Source organism: Mytilus trossulus, chromosome 4, assembly GCF_036588685.1.
Source record: "Mytilus trossulus isolate FHL-02 chromosome 4, PNRI_Mtr1.1.1.hap1, whole genome shotgun sequence".
In the NCBI taxonomy this organism is placed as follows: domain Eukaryota; kingdom Metazoa; phylum Mollusca; class Bivalvia; order Mytilida; family Mytilidae; genus Mytilus; species Mytilus trossulus.
Window position 1 is genome coordinate 15,762,470 of NC_086376.1, and position 22,494 is coordinate 15,784,963.

General features: G+C 30.9%; 1 protein-coding gene across 1 annotated transcript in view; it reads right to left on the minus strand.

Moving 5' to 3' along the window:
- Window positions 1–4,450: 4,450 nt before the first annotated feature.
- LOC134714763 (3'-5' RNA helicase YTHDC2-like) overlaps window positions 4,451–22,494 on the minus strand; it is a 36,356-nt gene continuing 18,312 nt past the window's right edge. Inside the window, exons 21-32 of the mRNA XM_063576291.1 lie at window positions 19,205–19,311; window positions 18,978–19,072; window positions 18,502–18,678; window positions 17,997–18,250; window positions 16,902–17,023; window positions 15,059–15,154; window positions 14,491–14,587; window positions 12,731–12,850; window positions 11,983–12,218; window positions 11,297–11,448; window positions 8,283–8,367; window positions 4,451–7,672 (exon numbers count right to left, since the gene is read on the minus strand). Of these exons, the coding sequence (XP_063432361.1) occupies window positions 7,322–7,672; window positions 8,283–8,367; window positions 11,297–11,448; window positions 11,983–12,218; window positions 12,731–12,850; window positions 14,491–14,587; window positions 15,059–15,154; window positions 16,902–17,023; window positions 17,997–18,250; window positions 18,502–18,678; window positions 18,978–19,072; window positions 19,205–19,311 (1,892 nt within the window). The 3' untranslated portion in view covers window positions 4,451–7,321. The remainder of the gene's footprint in view (window positions 7,673–8,282; window positions 8,368–11,296; window positions 11,449–11,982; window positions 12,219–12,730; window positions 12,851–14,490; window positions 14,588–15,058; window positions 15,155–16,901; window positions 17,024–17,996; window positions 18,251–18,501; window positions 18,679–18,977; window positions 19,073–19,204; window positions 19,312–22,494) is intronic.

Sequence of the window (22,494 nt, forward strand, 5' to 3'; positions counted from 1 at the left end):
AATATCTAGCCATAAAAGGTTGTCCCATTTTCTTAAAAAATCTGGAATTTTTTTCCCCCATGAGACTTCTTCACATATTAGAAACATAACATTAAAATTCTTACCTGTCTGATAGATATATTACATGTAGATCTTTTGAAGGAAGTTAAGACACCTGTGTTGACAATGACTGCAGGATGTATCCACACTTCTTGTAGGTTAAATATCTACACAAGTATGGGTACTTTTGAACTTTCACACACATTTTTGATGGTGTAAGATGAAAATGCATAACTCTACTTTCTCAAAGATCCATCTCTTTATCTTTTTTTTTACTTACAGTTGACACATTTTTGTATCTCATCTTTTAGGGATTACTTTCCAAATCAAAATTTTAATCTGAACATGTTCCACATTTTTGTATGTAAACTTGAGGCTATAAGAATAACTACAACTGTCTACTATATCTTGTCTTTACTCGGACTATTCCACTAAAATATTAGTCCTAGATCTTGACTTCTAATAAAAAGTCTTATTTCCTAACAGGATCACTGAAAATTTAAGTCCATTGATATAGGTTGACCTCTTGACATCCAATATAAGTAAATTTTTTTGTGCGTGTTTTTTTGTCTAAGAAACTTTCCTTCAACATAATGTGTGAATGCTTTATATCAATTTCTGATTTTGTTAAAGTTGCAAAGCAAAGTTCTTCACTCTAACAGACAGTCATAGTCTTGGAGCCATTGTATTGACAACTACATGCCAGTAGACTAAACTGAATGTAGGTTGCTGAACAAACTTTAGACAGTGATTGTTTTAAATACCTTTCTGCATTGTAAAATGATGTTGTTTTTTACACACATTTGTATAGTCTATGAGCTCTATAGCATACACATATAAATGTCATTATTATTGTGTTGTAACTTAATGTGATAGGGCTAGTAGTAGTTTTTCCTAATTGTGCTGTTACTAGTGTTCAGAAGAATTTCTCATGGTGTTTAAGATTGAACCAATTCTTCAACTTATTGATTGTACAGCATTTAACTCCTGCGTCATTCCAAATTTTAACCCCTTGCTTATCTACCTACTGCAGAACTCTTTTCAATTTATTGTTTTATTTGTTTGATCCCTGTATATGTACAAAAATTTGCAAATGGACATATAGGGAAAACATCAAATGATTTTGAGGAAACTAGAACACCTACACTGTGAACTTAAGGGGGTAGACCTTGGTCCAGGGAGATAACTCTTCAATTCAGTGATGCGTTTGTAATAGTCAAGTTTTATTGATGTATTTTAAGCATTTACCTGAAACAGATTGAAAATAATCTATGTATCCTAGAAGCTTAGAACGTATTTATTAAAATGGCTGATACAAACGTACTGATGATTTTAAGAGTTATTTCCCTTAACGTAGGTCTACCACCTTAAATGAGTAACTTACACTAATAAAACTATGACAGGATAACTGTCACTCTATCATATCGATAAATAAGTAGAGAAAAAAAAATCAAACCCATATAATAAGTAGATATAAATCAGTTTTATAAACCACATAAGAATCCCAGATTGTTTTTTGTATTTCATCAGATCTCTCATTTCAGAGTTATTACATTGTTTTCAAAACTTTTATCTTTAAGTTTTAAGAAAATGTTGTTTATTTTCCAGTATTAATTAAGTAAATACCAAGTAAGATAACCGTTGTATAGAGTAAATAATATTGATTAATAAGATATTATGCATTTGTCAAACATCAATGGGGCAAAGTCCCTCTGAATCATATAATAACATGGTGACTATTGTACTTGTCATACACACAATGTCTACTTATAGGGTGCAACAAGATTATTGTGAAATCACCTATTACAGATTAATTCTACGAATTCATTTTCATTTTAGCCAAATTATAAGTAAAATTTACACTAAGTGTAAACAGTATAAAATTGAAAGATGAGTTTGTTTGCAAATGAAACTATTTACCATAGATCAAAGGATGAGAACTGTGGGCTATGCACACTTCAACAATGAGCAAAACCCATGCAATGAGGTAATCTACAAAAGGCTAAGGGCCTGAAATGACAAAATGTAAAACAATTCAAACCAGGGGACTGATTTAAAGGGAAAAAAAATAGATAATGATAATAATAAAAAAATGCAATGACAGAAAACAACCAATGACAGCCACAGAATTATAGGCTCCTGACTTTGGAAAGGCACATAAAGATAATAAAAGGTTTTTTTCAACAAAAGGGGTAAATAAACAAATAGGTTTCTTCTGTTATGAATGAAATAATGAAAAAAAAAGTTTTGATCTTTTTACTTACTGAATTTTAAAAGCAATTTCTCCATTATGGTAGCAATCATCCTTTAAATTACATGGAATTTTTTTTTTTTTTTTTATTGATTATTGTTTGCTTCATGTAGCAATTGTATCATGCATATTCATGATGAGATTTAAAAAAAAACTAAATAAATAGTTAAATGAGATACAATGGTGTAAGGAAAATAACTGAAATAAATATGAAGTTACTTTTTGAAATGGGAAAATTCAATAATACTTTGTTGACAAATTTTGTTGAAAGGGTCAAATGACATATATAAACTATACACAGAAGTATTTGACCTATAATCACATATAATATTTATCATGACAGGCTACACATAGCAGGCTGCATGTGGACATTACAATGGATTGACAGATCAAATAAAGTTTATCTAGTATGTACTACTCTGTCTGACCTTGCCCTAAAAACTCAACTAAAAATAACTTATACATGAGAATCAGGTCACACTCATTTTTGGAAGTTGTACTTTGACATAATGATACACCATGAAACCTTGTCCTCATCAATAGCAATCAATAATACAATGGTGTAAGGAAACAAAGTATTATTGAATTTTCCCATTTCAAAAAGTAACTTCATATTTATTTCAGTTATTTTCCTTACACCATTGTATCTCATTTAACTATTTATTTAGTTTTTTAGTATAGCAAACCAAAAATTTTAGCAAGTGAAAGATACTGCAAACTTTGTAAAGATAAAGTGGAAGATGAAGTTCATTTTCTTTTACATTGTCCTCTATATAAAGACCTTCGAGAGAAGTTTGATATTTTCAAAAACCTTAATAATGATGATGATATTAAATCAACGATCTATTTACTTAATCCAGTAAATCTAGTTAACACCAGACAAATATGTAGTTATTTAAGTCAAGCTTTTGAAGCTCGTAATAATAATCTAATGTCAGTTGGTCTACCATAAGTATAATACTATGTAATACTGTGATATTATATATATAATTGGTACTTCAAATGTTTTCTTTATGTTGTATTTGCATAAATTGTCATGTTTAATGTGTTTATATCTTGGAATACGCATTGTATCATATGTGCTTTGTCCAATAAAATATTTGAATATTTGAAAAAATAGCAACTAAAAACTTTGGCCTATTGAATCAAGTAGAATAGATAGATATATAGATATAGATAGATGAGATGCTTTATTTCCATATGTTTACCTACATTTTTAAAAAATAATTCAAAGAAGATTCATATATATAATATATTCCTTCCTTAGAGTCATAAGCTAGCATGAATGTTCCATATTCTTACTAATAAAAATAACACTGATTGAAATATCTGAGAAATTGAAAATTGCAATAACTTCTTTTAAAAAAAAAAATCTCAATATAGATTCCATGCTCAAGAGACCAAAACGACACAGAAATAAACAACTGTAGAACACTAAAGGGACTTCAACAATAAGCAAAGCCTATACCACATAGTCAGCTATAAAAGCACCAAAATGACAAAAGTAAAAGAAATGAAAATAATGAAGAAAAACAAATATGTAACACACAAACAAACAACAACCATTAAATTACAGGCTCACAACTTTGGAAAGGCACATACAGAATGTGGCAGGGTTAAACTACATTGAAGTGCCAACCCTCCTCCTAACCTGGGAAAGTTGTGTAACAGTACAGCATAAGAAGAAACTATAAATATCAGATGAAATAGGCTAAACTCATCAGATGAAAAAAAATAGAAATACAAATGTAAAAAAGCACACAGTGGACCTGGATGGGTACTTATGTTTTTTTAATATTTGTTAATTTTTAGGTGGTATATATCAGAAAAATTTATTTTTTGATATTCCATTTGTTTCCTTTTTTAATACATTTTTTAAAACTTTAGTTATTTTGACCATGTGCATTTCATACTTGAGTGTCTGTGTTTGGAACTAAATTTTTTACATTGTACTAGACATTGCCATTAAAGAAGTTTGATATAAATTTCATGAAAATCAGGCACAATGTGTACATATGAGAGTGCTTAATAGACTGGACAGACAGACATCCAAAGGAAAGGACAGACAGACACCCAATTTTTCTGTCTGCTGCAACATGCTGTGCCTCCAACATCATTAATCCCCTCAGGTAAAAATTGAAGAAAGTAAAAAATAACAAATAGACTGTAACAATTTATTCCATGTAAAATATAACAACAAAATATATATATATATAACAACCTGTGTAAAAGTAAACAAGAGGCCCCTAGAAGCATGTATCACTCGCTACAGACATGAACAACTTTTGTTATTTTAAATATTTTTTTGAAAATTAGCTAAAAAAATTACAGCATGATCTAATTATTTACTAATAATAGCATCATACCAAAGATGAAAAGGTATTGTTCAAAATACTGAAATATTATAATGAATGATGCTATCCATGTACTATTATCTTTTACTTTGCCAATTGTTATTGATGTAAGGAACATAAATGGATGCCAAGTATCTGCGGCTGCCCATTTTGTTTTTCAACCAAAACTCAAATTCTACAACAGCCCATTTGGCCTTTCCACCAAAAATCTATTTCTACTGGTTTTAAAATATAAACATATAAATACTAATATCTTGCTAAAGTAAAACTTCATGTTTATGAATATAATGAAACTACTGTTTATAAGATAATCACCAAAAGTTGGATAACTTATGCCGTGTCTTTATGCAAACTAAACCTCCAGGATATTGAGTGTAAATAATTTACTCTATATTTATTTTGGAAATGGTTTTACTTGAGTGTTTAAAGACAACAGTTGTCGTACATATTTAGTCTTGCCAAAGTAAATCAAACTTATAATGATAGACCATTTTTTTATGAAAATAAACACATTGTATCTATTGATAATTGGTATAATCTTATGGAGACACCTTACTACACAATGTATCAAACTAGTTTTCCAATGTTACATTTAGGAAAGTTATCCATATTTTGATTTACTGCATTTCATAAGTTAACTTTACCAAATAATAAAAGAAATGATGACTGAAAAATATGTTAAACTTGGCTCTTTCATGGCTAGGTGTCCCAACTCCTATGTTATAAATATAACAAACAGGAAAAACATTTTTACTTACAATTATAAAGTTTGAAAATTAATTACTACAGTAAACTGCACATTCCGATTTTAAATTGGAAAGATGAAATATTTTTTAATTTACAACCTTACAATTATTTGTTGAAGAGAAAAATACACACACACACACATATTGGATATCTCAATGTTGCATTATGACACTGAACAATGTTTATACTTCAGATGAGTCAAGACTATATATGCTATCCTTCTATTTACTCAAATTATATTCTCAGACTAATACAGTTTTTATCAATAAATGTAAGCATTATTCAGACAGTACTAGCAAACCTCAACATTGAGGACACCAAAAAAATGTCTTACCTATTGAAAAGCTATGTGTGAATAATATTTTAACTCTATTATTTCAAAGTATATTAACAACAAGTGTATCTTGTCATTAAGAACGAGACCAACACTATTTGACAAATATAACCTTTGTTAAAATAATGCTTAGAACTGAATGGGAATCACTTTTGTGAATACTGAAGGCAGTTATATAAAACTATTTATATTATTTATTTTGGTTGAATCATACAAACAGATAAGACTGCTGCACTTACATATAACATGCCATAGACACAGAAAAACTTTGGTGGGACTGTTTAAAAACTTTCCTTATCGACAAGTAATAGAGATTTCTCTTCAAAAGAAATATGACATATAGTCAATAATGGCTGGCATGTCACTACATAATCTATCTTCTACTTAAAATATGGATCCTTTTACCTTCTAAGATATAAAGCTTGTATAAACTGTTAATAAACGGAAATACCTATGTCTTGCATTTAACAACAGTCTTTCCATTCAACAAACAAAAACATCAGGTTCAAAGTCCAATAAATACTCATTACGCCTTTAAAATAACTTCTTTGAGACATGCACTAATCTAACTAATACATACATGTTCCCATGTATTTCCTACATATATACTAGAAAAAATATATATCTTGTTTACTCAATGCTGATTAAGACTGGTATCAGAATATATAATTGTACATGTATTTCAATGCTTTTGTTTGTTCACATCTATATTTTTCAAAATATGAGTATCTAGTTTTCAGTGTTAGCATTCTCTTTAAAGTATTCTGCATAGCATTCAAATTCTTATAAGTGAACTAAGCTACTATCATAAAATGTTACTTGTATTTTGCAACAATTTCTTACAGACTTTACACAGACTCAACAAATTGCACTAAAATAAAACATCTGTCATTTGCCAAGAAAAACAAAAGTCAATAGCATCATGCAGTTTCAGATCAATGTTCTTTTCAGTCTTTTTTTATTATTCTAAAGACAAAAAGGGTGCAGAAATGTGACTTTTTTGATTTGTACCTATTAAACACTTTTTAACAGTAATAAAGTTGAAAATTTTAAAGATTTCAGAAGATAAATTCTTCATAAAAATTTCGTCATTTCCAAATTTTATATTAAAGAAAATCATGTTTCCCCAAGATATTTTTTAACACCTTTTTTCGCATACAAGGTATTAAACTAAATTGAGTAAAGCAAAAGATAACAAATACCCTTATTCTAAATTTTCTATCATCTCTAAAGAGTATCAAAACCCATTATTTCTAAAAACAAATCACCAAAATAAAATTCAATTTGCTTATAACAGTGAATACTATTACAGTGGTAAGGGGTGTTTAAAGATCATGATAACCCACAAAGGTCTCACTAAATATGTGTATGGTCTATGATTTGTGGAAGTTTTCTTATAATTCGATAAAACAGGTACTTTAATCAACATTTTGAAAATTAAAGATGAATGTACAGAAATAGACAGATCTCTACATAATAATCAGATGTTATAGATATGATGATTAAGATATGACAACATTGTTTAAGACAGGTTCTAATGCATGATTGTGAAATTATTGTATCACAGATTCCAAGAAAGACAACTCTGGTCACTTATCAGTTATCTCCACTTGGGCCATGCTGCCTCCCATAATTTTGATATCTCCTGTTTTGGTTTCTCTGAAGAATTGTGACGGGATTCTGTCTGGGTGGTGACATCATATACCCAGGGTATGTAGGAAAGGTATTCATACTGCCATACAATCTAGCTGCATTGAACATTTCAGCATTGCCAGAAGCGCCCTCTGGAGGATAATATTGATTTGCACTTTGATATTGATGTTGATATCTTTGTTCATTAGAGTCATAGTGTTGATATGACTGATTGTCTCCCCTCCAGCCCCTCTCTAATGGTTCCTTTCTGTCCCATAGTTTGGTTAATGCTTCTCCAACAGATGGTTCTACCTCCTATAAAGAAACGGGTCATGTTATCTCTGCCCTTGTAATATTTTTCTGTGATGTATTTTGTGATACACTTTTACATGACAGAAAATATTTATGTCTAATAAAAATGAAAAAACAAGTCAGTCAATGAGTTTTTCGATTTTTTTTATATTAAGGTAGCAATCAATATGCAGTTAGGGAATAAAATGGAAATTGACCCTCAAAAATTGTAACTATTTTTTTTTACTTTCTGATACATGGAGCTTAGTGTTAATTTTATTGTATGTTATCAGTATCTACTTTTTTGTACTCTGCGCCAAACTGGGGAAGGGTTCGGTAGAAACTCGTCCTTCCCCAGTTTCTCAGCCTCATACAAAAAAGTTGATATTTTTCTGACATTGACCTAGTATTGTATATGTATGTAGATTTCAGGTTTTTTTTTTTATTGAAATTTTTTCCTAAACATTGACATTTATTTTGCCACTGGTTATAGATTATTTCTATCTTGATAATAAATTATATCTCTTTAAGAACTTAAGGTTAAAGGGACAAAAGAGGTTAACATTGGTCCGACTAGATGATTGACACCTGAAGAAGAGTTTAAAACCATGCAAAAACATAAACATAGACATACCTGTCCATCCCTACTAATTTGTACTCTCTTGTTCTCGTTCAGTGGATTAAGCAGATGATGAGTCAATTGAAATGGAAGATTATTTCTGAAAAAAAGATAAAAGAAATGCTATGATAATATCCTTTATAGTTTATACAAAATACTAATTATTTAAAAAAAAAAATTATAAGACTTATAATAAAAAGTTTGGAATATATATTTATCGCTATTTTGTGCATTTTTCTTTTGATCTTTTTTTGTGATAATTTTCATATCATGCTTCTCGCTTGAGATGGAAAAATTATCACTAGAAACTAAGGAGGCCACGTGGCGTTGCTTACAAAATTGACATGAAATTGACAATGTCGTCATAGGTAAAATAGCGATAAACAGATTATCATTGGTCATCTCAACTCGATTGCTTTTCTCACTTTCGCTGTACCAGCTCAAGCGTGAAAATCAATCTCGTTGAGACAATCAACAATAATCTATAAATATATAATTGTCAGGTTACATCAAATTAAAATCAATAAATGTTTAAAAATAAATCCTTCATCCAGAGCTCCAGTTAAGAATTCACAAATTGGGGTTTTTACCCACCATTTTCTTATATAATTGGTTGATAAAGGTTTTTAATTGCATTATCAATTCCCATTCACCCCTCATGTTAATATCAAATTGGGTTTTTCACTACCAAACTCCTGAAAGTATTGGGTTTTTTCATCAACACAATATTGAATATTTAGGAAATATCAACCCTAGATTTTTTTCCATCTTAAATATGTTTCTTTCTTTGTTTAGCTGTTTTATTTGGTTTATTCACTGAGGAGCAATTGTAGGTTTAAATTGTGTCCCATTTCAAATCTTTTGCCAGTTTTGTATTTTCTCACAAAAATGGATATGTGTATTCACAGGCACTCGTTTTATACTTTTATCTAATAAATTCTGAGACCAGTGCCTGTGTGTGTATTCATTAATTAATCTTAAAATGAAAAAAATAGTACATAAACTCTAATTATACTTGAATGATTTTGTTTTATTCAATTTCCATAAATCTGGGTTTAGTTGTCTTTTATTAGAACTTTTGGTTTCTGATTCTTTATCTTGTCAAAATTGATTTGGCCTTTCACTTTTTCCAACTGATTTCGTTTTTGACGAAACCCCGTGTTTATTAGCAATGTTCTCGTTAAGGTACGCACACACGTCTGTGGTTTTAATGGACGCTTCCTAAAAACACTTGCTGAGTCTTGTTATCATCATAACTTTCCCTTAGCTTTTCAATAGAAGCAGAAAACATGCTTCTATTTAATAATTTTTACCTGACATTCACTTTCATTTTAATTCAATGTATATTATGATAAATCCCGAGCAATGCAAAACTAGAGGCTCTAATGAGCCTGTGTCACTCACCTAGGTATGTGAGAATTAAACAAAGGAAGCAGACAGTTCATGACAAAATTGTGTTTAGGTGATTGTGATGTGTTTGTACATCTTACTTTACTGAAAATTCTTGCTGCTTACAATTATTTCTATCTATCATGAACTTGTCTGTGTAGTTTCAGTGGAAAATGTTAGTAAAAATTTACAAATTTTATGAAAATTGTTAAAAATTGATTATAAAGGACAATAACTTCTTAGGGGTCAATTGAACATTTTGGTCATTCTGACTTATTTTTGAGTCTTAAATTGCTGTACATTATTGCTGTTTACAGTTAATCTCTATCTATAATAATATTCAAGATAATAACCCAAAACTGCAAAATTTCCTTAAAATTACCAATTTAGCAACCTAACAACGAATGTTCTGATTCATCTAAAAATTTCAGGGCAGATAGATCTTGACCAGATGAACAATTTTACCTCTGTCAGATTTGCTCTAAATGCTTTGGTTTTTGAGTAATAAGCCAAAAACTGCATTTTACCCCTATGTTATATTTTTAGCCATGGTGGCCATCTTGGATGGTTGGCCAGGTCAAAAAACACAAACTTTAGACTAGATACATCAATGATGATTGTGGCCAAGTTTGGATTAATTTGGCCCGATAGTTTCAGAGGAGAAGATTTTTGTAAAAGATCATGGATATTTACGAAAAATAGTTAAAAATTGACTATAAAGGGCAATAACTCCTAAAGGGGTCAACTGACCATTTTGGTCATGTTGACTTATTTGTAAATCTTACTTTGCTGAACATTATTGCTGTTTACAGTTTATCTCCATCTATAATAATATTCAAGATAATAACCAAAAACAGTAAAATTTCCTTAAAATTACCAATTTAGGGGCAGCAACCCAACAATGGGTTGTCTGATTCATCTGAAAATTTCAGGGCAGATAGATCTTGACTTGATAAACAATTTTACTCTGTCAGATTTGCTCTAAATGCTTTGGTTTTTGAGTTATAAGCCAAAAACTGCATTTTACCCCTATGTTCTATTTTTAGCCATGGCGGCCATCTTGGATGGTTGGCCGGGTAAAAAAACACAAACTTTAAACTATGATCAATGATGATTGTGGCCAAGTTTGGTTTTATTTGGCCAAGTAGTTTCAGAGGAGAAGATTTTTGTAAAAGTTAAAGCCGGACGACGGACGCCAAGTGATGAGAAAAGCTCACTTGGCCCTTCGGGCCCGGTGAGCTAAAAAATATGACTACTTGACACAAGCTAATTGGATAAACGCAGAGAAGATCGAAATGTTTTCAGCTATTGAGCAACAGAAAAAACTCCAACAGGGACCCATTTCAGCTACTTGATGCAGGGATCTATTTTTAGAATTATAAATATTATAAAAATAGATTTCCGCGACGACTGTAAACAGATAAGGGTAAATAACGCAAACAGTAGCCAATAAAAGGGTTGAGAACTCATGGTTTGGGCATATAATTGGGTTTTCCTTTGAATTAACTGGGTTATTGAACCCTGCAATTGGTAATTGCATTGGGTTTTTTATTATTTGTATTGCGTGATCACGCAAATATGCAGCTTATCTGGAGCTCTGCCTTCATCCCATATTTTTGTATAAAAACATTATACTATACCTTTTTATCCATTCTATAGAGCATATATAATTGAAGTTAGAATTCTGTACACCTGATACTTTATCTTTAGCCGCTAATGAAGTCATCTTGGCATATCCCTGGAAATGTCCACTGGCATTGATGGAGAATATCATCAACACAGTTTTACCATCCTGAAGAGATATCAGAAAATAAATAGTCTATGCTTTTTATCTCACAAAATCATCTTTGACTGAAAGATCTGGTTATACTGAAAACACTTGACTATTTACAAAACTCTGAATTGCTCAAAATACTAAATACTATCTACTCAAGAATAGATTAATTTTCCAAAATCTTTTTTGAATTTTGGTTTTTCAATTTTCTTCACCCTCAAACTAAATGTGGCCTTTTAAATTTTTGGTTTTGAGTGTCACTGATGATTTTTTTGTAGATGAAATGCACATCTACCGTAAAATTATAAGCCTGGTATCTAAAAAAAAAATTTTAAGTAGAGAGAAGACTATGTCTTTTTTTGTTCAAAGTAGATTAAGAGATTAGTTGTAATACAGAATTTATGATCTAACTCCCCCATTTTTATTAGTAGAAGCAATATACATGAAATAACCAGCAGTCTTTTTTGTTGAATTTGTTGAATCAACTAATTTGAATTCAAGTTACATTTGTAATAAAATAAACAGTATTGGTTATAAAAATGATAGACAAACCTGAAAAGATTTATTGATTTTCTTTGCACTAGTGGCTGTGACAAACCAGGTTCCGTTACTGACTGACATGTCTAATGTCTTCTGGTGTGTACATTTCATCACATAGTACCTACAAGGATGACCTTGACCTTGTTTAGGCTGAGGACTACCTGATGGGGTGCTGGCTTCACTTCCTCTTGGACTGTTAGAGGAGGAGGTATTACTACTGAAAGATTCTCTATCTCCTTTGGGTGTCCCTGTCGATAAAACAATACAAAGATATTACTTCAAAGTACATATACATGTATCAAGTTTCATTTGTATGATTTTCTTTTTAAAACAAATGAATAAACTGGAAGGGGACTTTTATAAGTTCAGATTAAACTTATAAACCTTGGGTCAAGAATTATCACATCAGTGTTAAGTATTGGACATATTTATTAAGTCCTGACTTGATAATTGACTATGAGCTAAGAAGGGTTATCTATGCACTGGGAAGACTGATAATGTTTAAATACTGTCCTCACATTACGGTACTTAATAGAGGATGACAGTATTTAACAAAAACTGTTGTTAATATAAAGTAGTTATCAAACAATGAATAAGGGAGATTATGTCATAATAGAATAAAAGACAGAAAATAAGTTTCAAAACATGAAAAAATTAAAATTTAACATATATTATAATTCACACTGTTACATTATACAATTAGATTGTTTTCAAAATGCAAACAAAATAATCGAAAAATATTTATAATCATGATATTTACTTGACAGAAGCTGAATCTGTTTGGCTGGTGGTGTTGTTAGACCCTTTCTCACATTCCTACCATTGCCATATTCCTCATTCTCATTACCTGAGTAGCTTCCAGACATCAAAGATTCTGAGGCTGTAATTCAAATATCAACACAATCATTCATATTATTGGTATTTAAAGAATTAAAAATCTAAATATTTTGTTCCCTTATAATCATATGAACCAAAGTTACAACAATATGTTATATGTGCAGTCATGCTATAAAACATACTTTAAAAATTCAAAGTATTAGAAAACATGAAGTACGGTAGGTGTCTGGCAGATGCAAAAAAACGTTTCACAGTACCAGTCTTGGCTGTCAGTTGCAGACCAAATATAAAGCTCTAGAAATGTGTGATAAAAGTATCAAGTTTATTCTTAATATGGGAAACATTCGAATAATCTCAAACAGGAAATATGTGTCTGACAGATTTTAAAAGTGCTCTCACATTTCTGTCTAGCTATTGACCAAATATAGAGATATTTTAGTAGTTACTGAGAAAAGTGTGATGAAAATATTTTTGAACAGATTGAACAAGGTAATTGCAATATATCCCCCTTTTACAGAGTGAAGGTATCATACCTGTCAACCTGTGATGATGAAAATGAAGGTCATGACCTGCATTGAAGTATCAAATCTCAGGTCATAACGCGTACAAACTTTTTCGAGCAGAATTTCAGTATAAATGGTACATTTTCTTAAAATGTAAATCAAAGATACCAAAACATCAATGTATGTTCACTTGGTTAAGTCATTTTAAATTCCATTAACAATTATTTTATTGCACTTGTAAAGATTTTTTTTGAGTAACACAGTATGATGTTTTGTTTGCTTTTTGAGATAATGAAACACTACAATTTCTTATTCAAATGTAATTCTAAGAGGTTTGACACAAGTGGCTATGTAATTAAACTTTAAGAAAATTAGACTATGATAAAATATAGTAATACAGTTAAAGGAAGTATAAATGTAAAATATAATTTTCAACTTTTTTTTAAAAACTGTATAAAGGTATAAAAAGAATGATAAGTTATTTTTCAATATGTATTTGTATTTTATATTTTTATTATTAAATCTTTTTCACCCATAAAACGTAAATATAAGGAATAATTTTGAATGGTGACAAATCAGGGGAAGTAAATCTTGGTTGAAATATTTTTGTAAACCGATAGGGCAATTTATTTACGACCTAAAGCTAAGGTAATTGGTGTTAATTAATAGTGTGTTTGACACCAAAGCTGTCAAGTGAAGCCATGCACTTAATGGGTCACTTAATTTGACAGTTTACATAGCTAGATGAACTTTCTGTTCATGGAAGAATTACGAATTTGCCGGTATTTCAATTGAATATTAATACTTATGAAATCAATCTCAAGGCTAAGAAATACGGGTGAAATCGGGTCATTTTCGGAATTCCCGGGTTATTTCAATGACCCGGCGGATGATCCGGGTGATCCCTCAGAATTGTGAAAATCTCGGGTCACACCCGCAGAATACGGGTCAGTTGACAGCTATGAGGTATAATTTTATTAAGTCACCGTTCAAGACAAACTGTTATTGTTAGGTAATTGTACAGTATTGCTCTATTTTGATATGGACTCTTTTGTTGCATTTAACAATGAAGTAATATTATATCTTTATATGATATATATTCAGTCTAGGATATAAGAATCTTAATACTCATACCTCATTGAATTAGTTTTATTCTATACAAAAGTTTTATAATACTTACTCATGGGTCTTGGTCTTTGTCCTATCCCAGCAGGCTGTTGTAATCCTAAAGCTTGTTCTTCATTGGTAAGAACATTTATTACTGCTCTAATTACTGCCTGGAGAACACAAAATTCAAGATTTAAAAATATTATGGCATTATAAAGAAAGTTTTAAAAAGTATCAAATATTTTTCTATAATTCAAGAAAATGCTGGTTGGTTTAAGCATCTGACAATGCCCTACATCAAGTAAAGAAATACAAAATGAGTAGTGTTCAGAAACTATAGATATCTAAGATTATTAAAGATTCCTCAAGTGTTTTCCATAGACATAAAACTAACAAGATATTACCAAATGAGATGAATTCTACATCAGTGAATATAAAATGGATTCCAGTTTTGGTCATATTTTAAAGCTGTACTGTGAACTGTTTTGGTGGATAGTTTATCTCATTGTAGATCATACACTGTCTCCTTTTTTTTATAACAACTAGAATTGTGTACTTCCTTTCTTTAACTGACAAAGCTATCATGTTTGTTTTTTCTGAACTCTACACAAACCCATTATGTGTTTACTCCTGAGTTTTACCTCATCAACTTGAGACCAAGGTTTTGATGGATTCCTCATCCTCCTCAAGAAAAGGCTGTGCCATTTAGTCCTTAATTGCATAATACATGTTGCTGTCTACAACATAAATAAACTAACAAATTAAAATAGTGATAGTTAAAAATTGTATCAATCTTAGGTATGTATATATATATTAATGAACTTAATACAAATCTGTACAAAGATGTTTAAAATATTAACCCTCAGCAGTGTGAATATAGAAAAGAGAGAAAAACAAAGAAAGCATTAGATAGGATGTAACTACAATACAATCCCAAACCCTACAATTGTTACTTTACCTGAAATATTTATCAAACATATTCTGTCTGTTAGTATGTGTTAAGAAAATACGTTCATCCCTTTTTTTAACAAGAGTGCACACACTGAAATGTCTCGCCTTCTTTAATAATCCTTGATACTATCTTGATAGACCTTAATATAAAGCTTTATTACAACTGTCACATAAACTCAACATTAACCAAGAAAAGGAAACATTGATCAATCAACCATGAAAATGAGGTCAAGGTCAGATGAATCATGCCAGGCAGACATTAACAGCTAACAATTCTTCAATACAACAAATATAGTTGACTTATTGCTTATACTAGTAAATAAAGAAAATCAGACCAAAACACACAAACACTTAAAACTTAGCAATGGACCGTGAAAATGAGGCCAAAGTCAAATAAACCCAGCATAACCGACATAAAGATCATAAAATATGTCCATACACAAAATATAGTTGACCTAATGCATAAAGTATTAGAAAAAAAGACCAAAACTAAAAAACTTAACTTTGACCACTGAACCATAAAAATGAGGTCAAGGTCAAATGACACCTGTCAGCTAGACATGTACACCTTACAATCATTCCATACACCAATTATAGTAGACCTATTGCATATAGTATAAGAAAAACAGACCAAAACACAAAAACTTAACTATAACCACTGAACCATGAAAATGAGGTCAAGGTCAGATGACACCTGTCAGCTAGACATGTACACCTTACAATCATTCCATACACCAATTATAGTAGACCTATTGCATATAGTATAAGAAAAACAGACCAAAACACAAAAACTTAACTATAACCACTGAACCATGAAAATGAGGTCAAGGTCAGATGACACCTGCCAGTTGGACATGTACACCTTACAGTCCTTCCATACACCGAATATACTAGACTAATTGCTTATAGTATCTGAGATATGGACTTGACCACGAAAACTTAACCTTGTTCACTGATCCATGAAATGAGGTTGAGGTCAAGTGAAAACTGTCTGACAGACATGAGGACCTTGCAAGGTAAGCACATACCAAATATAGTTATCCAATTACTTATAATAAGAGAGAATTTAACATTACAAAAAATCTTAACTTTTTTTTCAAGTAGTCACTGAACCATGAAAATGAGGTCAAGGACATTGGACATGTGACTGACAGAAAGTTCGTAACATGAGGCATCTATATACAAAGTATGAAGCATCCAGGTCTTCTACCTTCTAAAATATAAAGCTTTTAAAAAGTGAGCTAACACCGCCGCCGCTGTAGCCGCCGCCGTAGCCGCCGCTGGATCACTATCCCTATGTCGAGCTTTCTGCAACAAAAGTTGCAGGCTCGACAAAAACCTAATCTTTCAGTTCAATCAGATCTTCAAATATGTACAATGTATGTGTATTCTTTTCTTATAGCTTCACTATTAAATAACCAATCTATAGTATACACCACTTAAACTGTTTGATGAATCTGAAGATACAATTGCTTTATCACACTGCACAAAACAATAAAACTGAACATGTCAAAACTGGTCTAAATGATTTACCTCAGGATCAATTTTAAATCTAAGCCAGTCATCGAGATGTAATGATGTCTTTGATACTTCTCCATCTACTTCTTCTTCACTATCACTGGCAGCATCAACATAGTCATCATAATGACGGTACTCTGTATTCAAAAGAAATATTCATTATATACAATTCCTGATATACCCTGGTACAAACATGTAGGTAATGAACATTTTAGGTTAGGTTGTTGATGTATAACCAACATCTCCTTTATTCATATTCCATTCATTATAGATAATTGTTCGTTATCAAGATTGAGCAGGAACGAATAAAGTGAGAAAAGCAATATTAATAGAGTTGAGATGACCAATGTTAATCTGTTTCATCGCTATTTTACCTATAACGAAGTTATTTCATTGACAACCAGCAGGTGCTTTCTTAGTTTCTAGAGATAATATTCACTCAACTATACTGAGAAAGGAAATTATCAGTCAGCAAGATCAAAGGAAAATTTCGTAAAATAGTGATGAATGATGTTATATTCCTTTTCTAAACAAATCACACATAATGTTTAGCAAATCATTTGGTCTATACTTATAGATTATCGTTGATCCTCTCAACACGATTGATTTTCTCGCTTGAGCCAGTATGGCGAAGGTAAGAAAACCAATCGACTTGAGATGAGGAATGATAATCTGTTTATTGCTATTTTACCTATGACAAAGTTGTCAACTTCAAATCAATTCCTTTAGCAACGCCACATGCCTCCTTAGTTTCTAGTGATAATTTTCCATCTCAAGCGAGTAGTATGATATGAAAAAGTATCACAAAAAAAGATCAAAGGAAAAATGCACAAAATAGCGATAATAAACAATACAAGATACTGAAAGAAAATGTTGTTAAATTCTATTTTTTCACAATGCCAATCTGTAAGGCAGTCACATGTTCTTTCTCATTTTAATCCATTAACAGTCACAGCTGCTTATAACAAATTTCAGTCTTTGATATCAAATTTTGAAGAGTGCAACTGAAAAAAAACATGTTTGTATACTGATTTTAAACTTCCTTGATAAAGATACAAAAATATAAGATGTCTGCTTTTAATTTTTTTTAAATGTTTACAAAGTCCATACCTGTATCAGCATCCTTGATTGCATCAGGAGAGAGTTTACTAGGACCAGCAAACAGGGCTACAGTAGCTGAAGACACCAGTGTAGAACATCTGACAAATGCCAGTCTTTCATAGCGAGACATCTCATCATACATTAAATAGTCTGATGGCAGATTTCTGACAACGTTCTTATGTGTGGCATTCTTATTGAGACAGCCAGAGTTTGGTAAAGTGTTTAATACTGATGACATGTGGAACTTCACTTTACCTTCTTTACTGAAAATAAAGACAAGATATTAAGAATCTGTACACTAGAAACAAGTCAAATCCAGAGATATAACACACCTAGGGCAAATATTGTCTACATTATAAGTAAAGTTATGGTTTATATCTGAAAATGAAAAGTGTCAAACAATTTCTTGAATAAATTGTCAAGCAAACAATAATTTTACAAAATAGTCTTTTAATGTTGAAATAAGTTTATCCCAGTTTGTTTTCTAAGTTAGTTTACAGTTATTATAACTTACTATGATAGAAGCTGTGACTTTTGTCTGTCCACCCTGATGATATTAGGGTACATCCCAGCACACAATGATGCCTTGACCACTGCCCAGTTCTCAGAATTAGTATTAAGATCTCGGATATCTCCTCCGCCTCGGGCTCTAACAAATCCTGAAGCTCTCAGCTGACCCAACAGTTGTGCTCTACACAAAAAAATAATACACCTTTAGAAATGTTATACATAAAATGCAAACACAATCGTTTTTTATAGGATGTTATATTTCAAGTTTCTTAAAAAAATTGAATATTCTTTTTAAGGACATCTTAATTCAGGAGATGAGTATTTTGTTCTTAACACCTGCTAATGATAAATTACAAAACACAGTAAAGTTATCAATACATTGAAATTGTCAAGTTATTCAACTAGATAGACTATTTTAAAAACAGTGCATTATGTCTGATCTGTAGATATATCAAGATAGCTCCGATTAACAATGTTTACCTCATGCCAACAATCATTTCCATAACAGCAGACGACAGGTAATTCTTGTGACAGAAACTTCTATCCCATCCATCAGTCTTAGCTTTCTGCCACGCCTACAATGTCAAATCAAATATTTCAGTATTTTTCTATCTTTAAAAAAGGATCCTTTATCTTCAAATTTTCACATCAATTGATGAATACGAGAATAATATTCAGTCAAGGGTATAATTTTTAACCATTATTACCTGAAAAGCTCTTAGTAATGACATATGATCACTGTATGTAGATGCTGAAAACTTATGTCTTGACATGGTAGCTGCTCTTTTCTGTGATGGCTGTGCTGGTAACATAACTGAAATAGAATGAATATCATATCATAAATGCTTTTTTACTACATAAATGAAATGAAAAACGCTGTCACAATAAAATAAACACAATAGGTCACTTTAATATTGATGTGTATCTGTATTGGCTAATTTGTATACTGCAATATGTATGCTGTGAATATTTCTATTGCACATGCAGTTTTAATTGAAAACAAATGCAACCTTCTAAACAAGACACAACGAAACAAATCTTGTCAAAAAACAAGCATTGTCAAATTCGAGTTCTATATAAGTTTATATTTACTGTACAATAAATTTGAAACGCTTATATTGTAAGTCTGAAGCAAACTTACAAAAAATGTGAGCAGTAGTCAGATAGAAACATACATCAAAAATAGTTGACCTACTGCTTACAGTTTCTGAGAAACTGACTTAATTTTCTATGAAGTTAGCAAAATTTGATACAGGAATGCAGATATTTAATGTGCAATTTCATTTAAAAGAACCAATTCTTATAAATATTAATATTTTTACAAGTGGTGATTATTTTTGGATGTTTTTAACTGTTTTCGAATTGGCATTTTAAGGGGAGATAAATCTAAAACAGTGCATTTTCTGAAGGATTCTACATGGAATTTTCCTAGTTTGTATTTTAGCCGGAAAAAACGTACGGTGACCCTATCTTTTCTTTTGATATTCTGAAATCATCGTCTGAAAGTTATCTTTCCCTAATTTATTTTACAATTCTATCATTTTATTTAGTGTCTAAATGGTGTTTTTTCCTGTATAATCCATACAAAATGTGTCATTTTGTCACAATCTGTAGCTTAAGAAAATGCATGGTGACCTATCATTTTTATTATATTTTTGAACATATATCAATATATACTACGTTTTGGAAAATCATGAACAAATTCTATCATTTTTATCTTAGACTCCTATACCACCTTAATCATAACAAGAGGCTGTCATAACGACAGCAAACCAGATTTATAAATATTTATTTATGTCCTGGCAATATCACAAAAACTGTAACTGATGAAAGTGAAAATCGTCAATATCAAATTTGACCTCCATTTTGTCATCAGTACCAACATATTAAAATTTGAAAGGTTTAGGTTGAATAGTTCATGAGTAAATGGAACAACATGAATGGAAACGCCATTTTTCAATCTTGCAAGAACCATAACTCCTGAAAGGTAAAAATCAAAATCGTCATTATTGAACTTGACCTCCATTTTGTCATCAATAACAACACATTAAAATTTGAAAAGCTTTGGTGGAACAGTTCATGAGTAAATGCATGGACACAACTGGAAACACCATCTTTTAATCTTTTAAGCCATAACTCCTGAACGGTACAAGTCAAAATCTTCATTTTTGAACTTGACCTCCATTTTGTCATCAGTAACAACATATCAAAATTTGGGAAGCTTTGGTTGAACAGTTCAGGCGAAAATGCACTGACACAACTGGAAACGCCATCTTTCAAGAACCATAACTCCTGAACGGTGAAAATCAAAATCGTCATTATTGAACTTGACCTTTATTTTGTTGTCAGTAACAACAATTTTAAATTTTAAAAGCTTTGGTTGAACAGCTCATGAGTAAATGCACGGACATATGGTTGCCACTTGCCCGAACACCCGACTGCCGTACATCCCCAAATCAATAACTGATATTTTTGTCACAAACTTGACATTGGGCAATGATGAGCCATGGAAAAATGGTCAAAGTTAAATTAATCTACTAAGACAGACATAGCATAGAAATGAGAACTAAAACTATGAATGTGTCAAAGAGACCCCCCTCCCAAAACTGCAGAAAACAAAATTCTTCAGGGGTTAGAATGGTAATTTTTTCACTTGAATTATTTCACATATTTCAGTGTTCTCCCCAGGCCCTTAAAGGACCACGGGCCCGCGATGTATAATTTTCTACCGCGGTGGTATCGTTCTTGCCGCGATGTATAATTTTTCTCCGTGGTGCTAAAGTTTTCTATAAAAAAAAAATTGTATTAAAATCGGTAAGTTTCAGTGAGGGTTAAAATTTTACATGAAAATTGACCAGTTCTAACCACAATGAACCAGTTTAATCCAGTATTGACAAGTAGATTGTTTACACCACGTGATCGATTTACCTGTTGAGGTTAACCTTGATGATTGGATTTAATCGATGTACATGATTCTCTTGTGTTTTAATTAATTAAGAGATCATAATTTTAATATCAGACTTGTAATAGGGGACAAGCAAACATTTGTTAATGAACTCTATTACGCCAGTCTTTAGTCAAAATAATTTGCCTGTTAGAAATTAATTGTGGAGTTACTTCCCCTGAATTAGCTTATTACAAATAAATGCTCCTCACATATAATTTCTCATTGGAAATTAAAATAAAGTACAAATCGAATGCAAAATTATATTAGAATGTTACATTAAGGATAAAAACTTTGGTAGAACATACCAACACAAATGTTTTGCAAATGTTTTTAGAGAATCATACCTTTATTGATACAAAGACATTTTATATGAAATTAATTTGTTAAAGAAAAAATTGTTTGATAGCCTAAATTTATCAAGATTGATAATCTATAAAATCTTCGTGTAGTATGTAATACATCTGTTGTATATATATGTTGAAGAATTGAATAAATATAAAAAAAAAAAAAGTGGAAAATTTCTAAATTACTTTAATATTAAAAATAAAGAATTTTGACTATAAAATAATTTAAACTAAAAGTAATAACTTATATGCATAGGAAATTAAATAAATTAGTGGTTGTTAAAAAGGATGGAAAATAGTTTATACTTTACTGAAGGTTATGTATCAAATATTAATCTTGTTCAAAGTTCATTGTTATGGTCAAATCTAACATGGGGAATGTGTAGTGTAACTACAAGTACTGGGACAAAATGGCTTGATCAAAATATAAGAAGTGACTTTAGTTTAAAGACTAATTGTGCTTTCTTTTCTTTTTCAAAGATATTAAAGTATACAAACTGTTTTATTGATTTACTTTTTCTACCAATAATGTTCTGACCCAAAGTCCATACAACACAGTACCACAGTAAACAATACAAAGGCCAAAAGGTAATGACAAAAACTAACAAGAAAAAAATAAGCGACGCAACGCGACACAAAATATTGTAAAATTCATTTCGTCACGCGTTACCCTGGTGCTATCCAAAAATCCTGGGGAGAACACTGT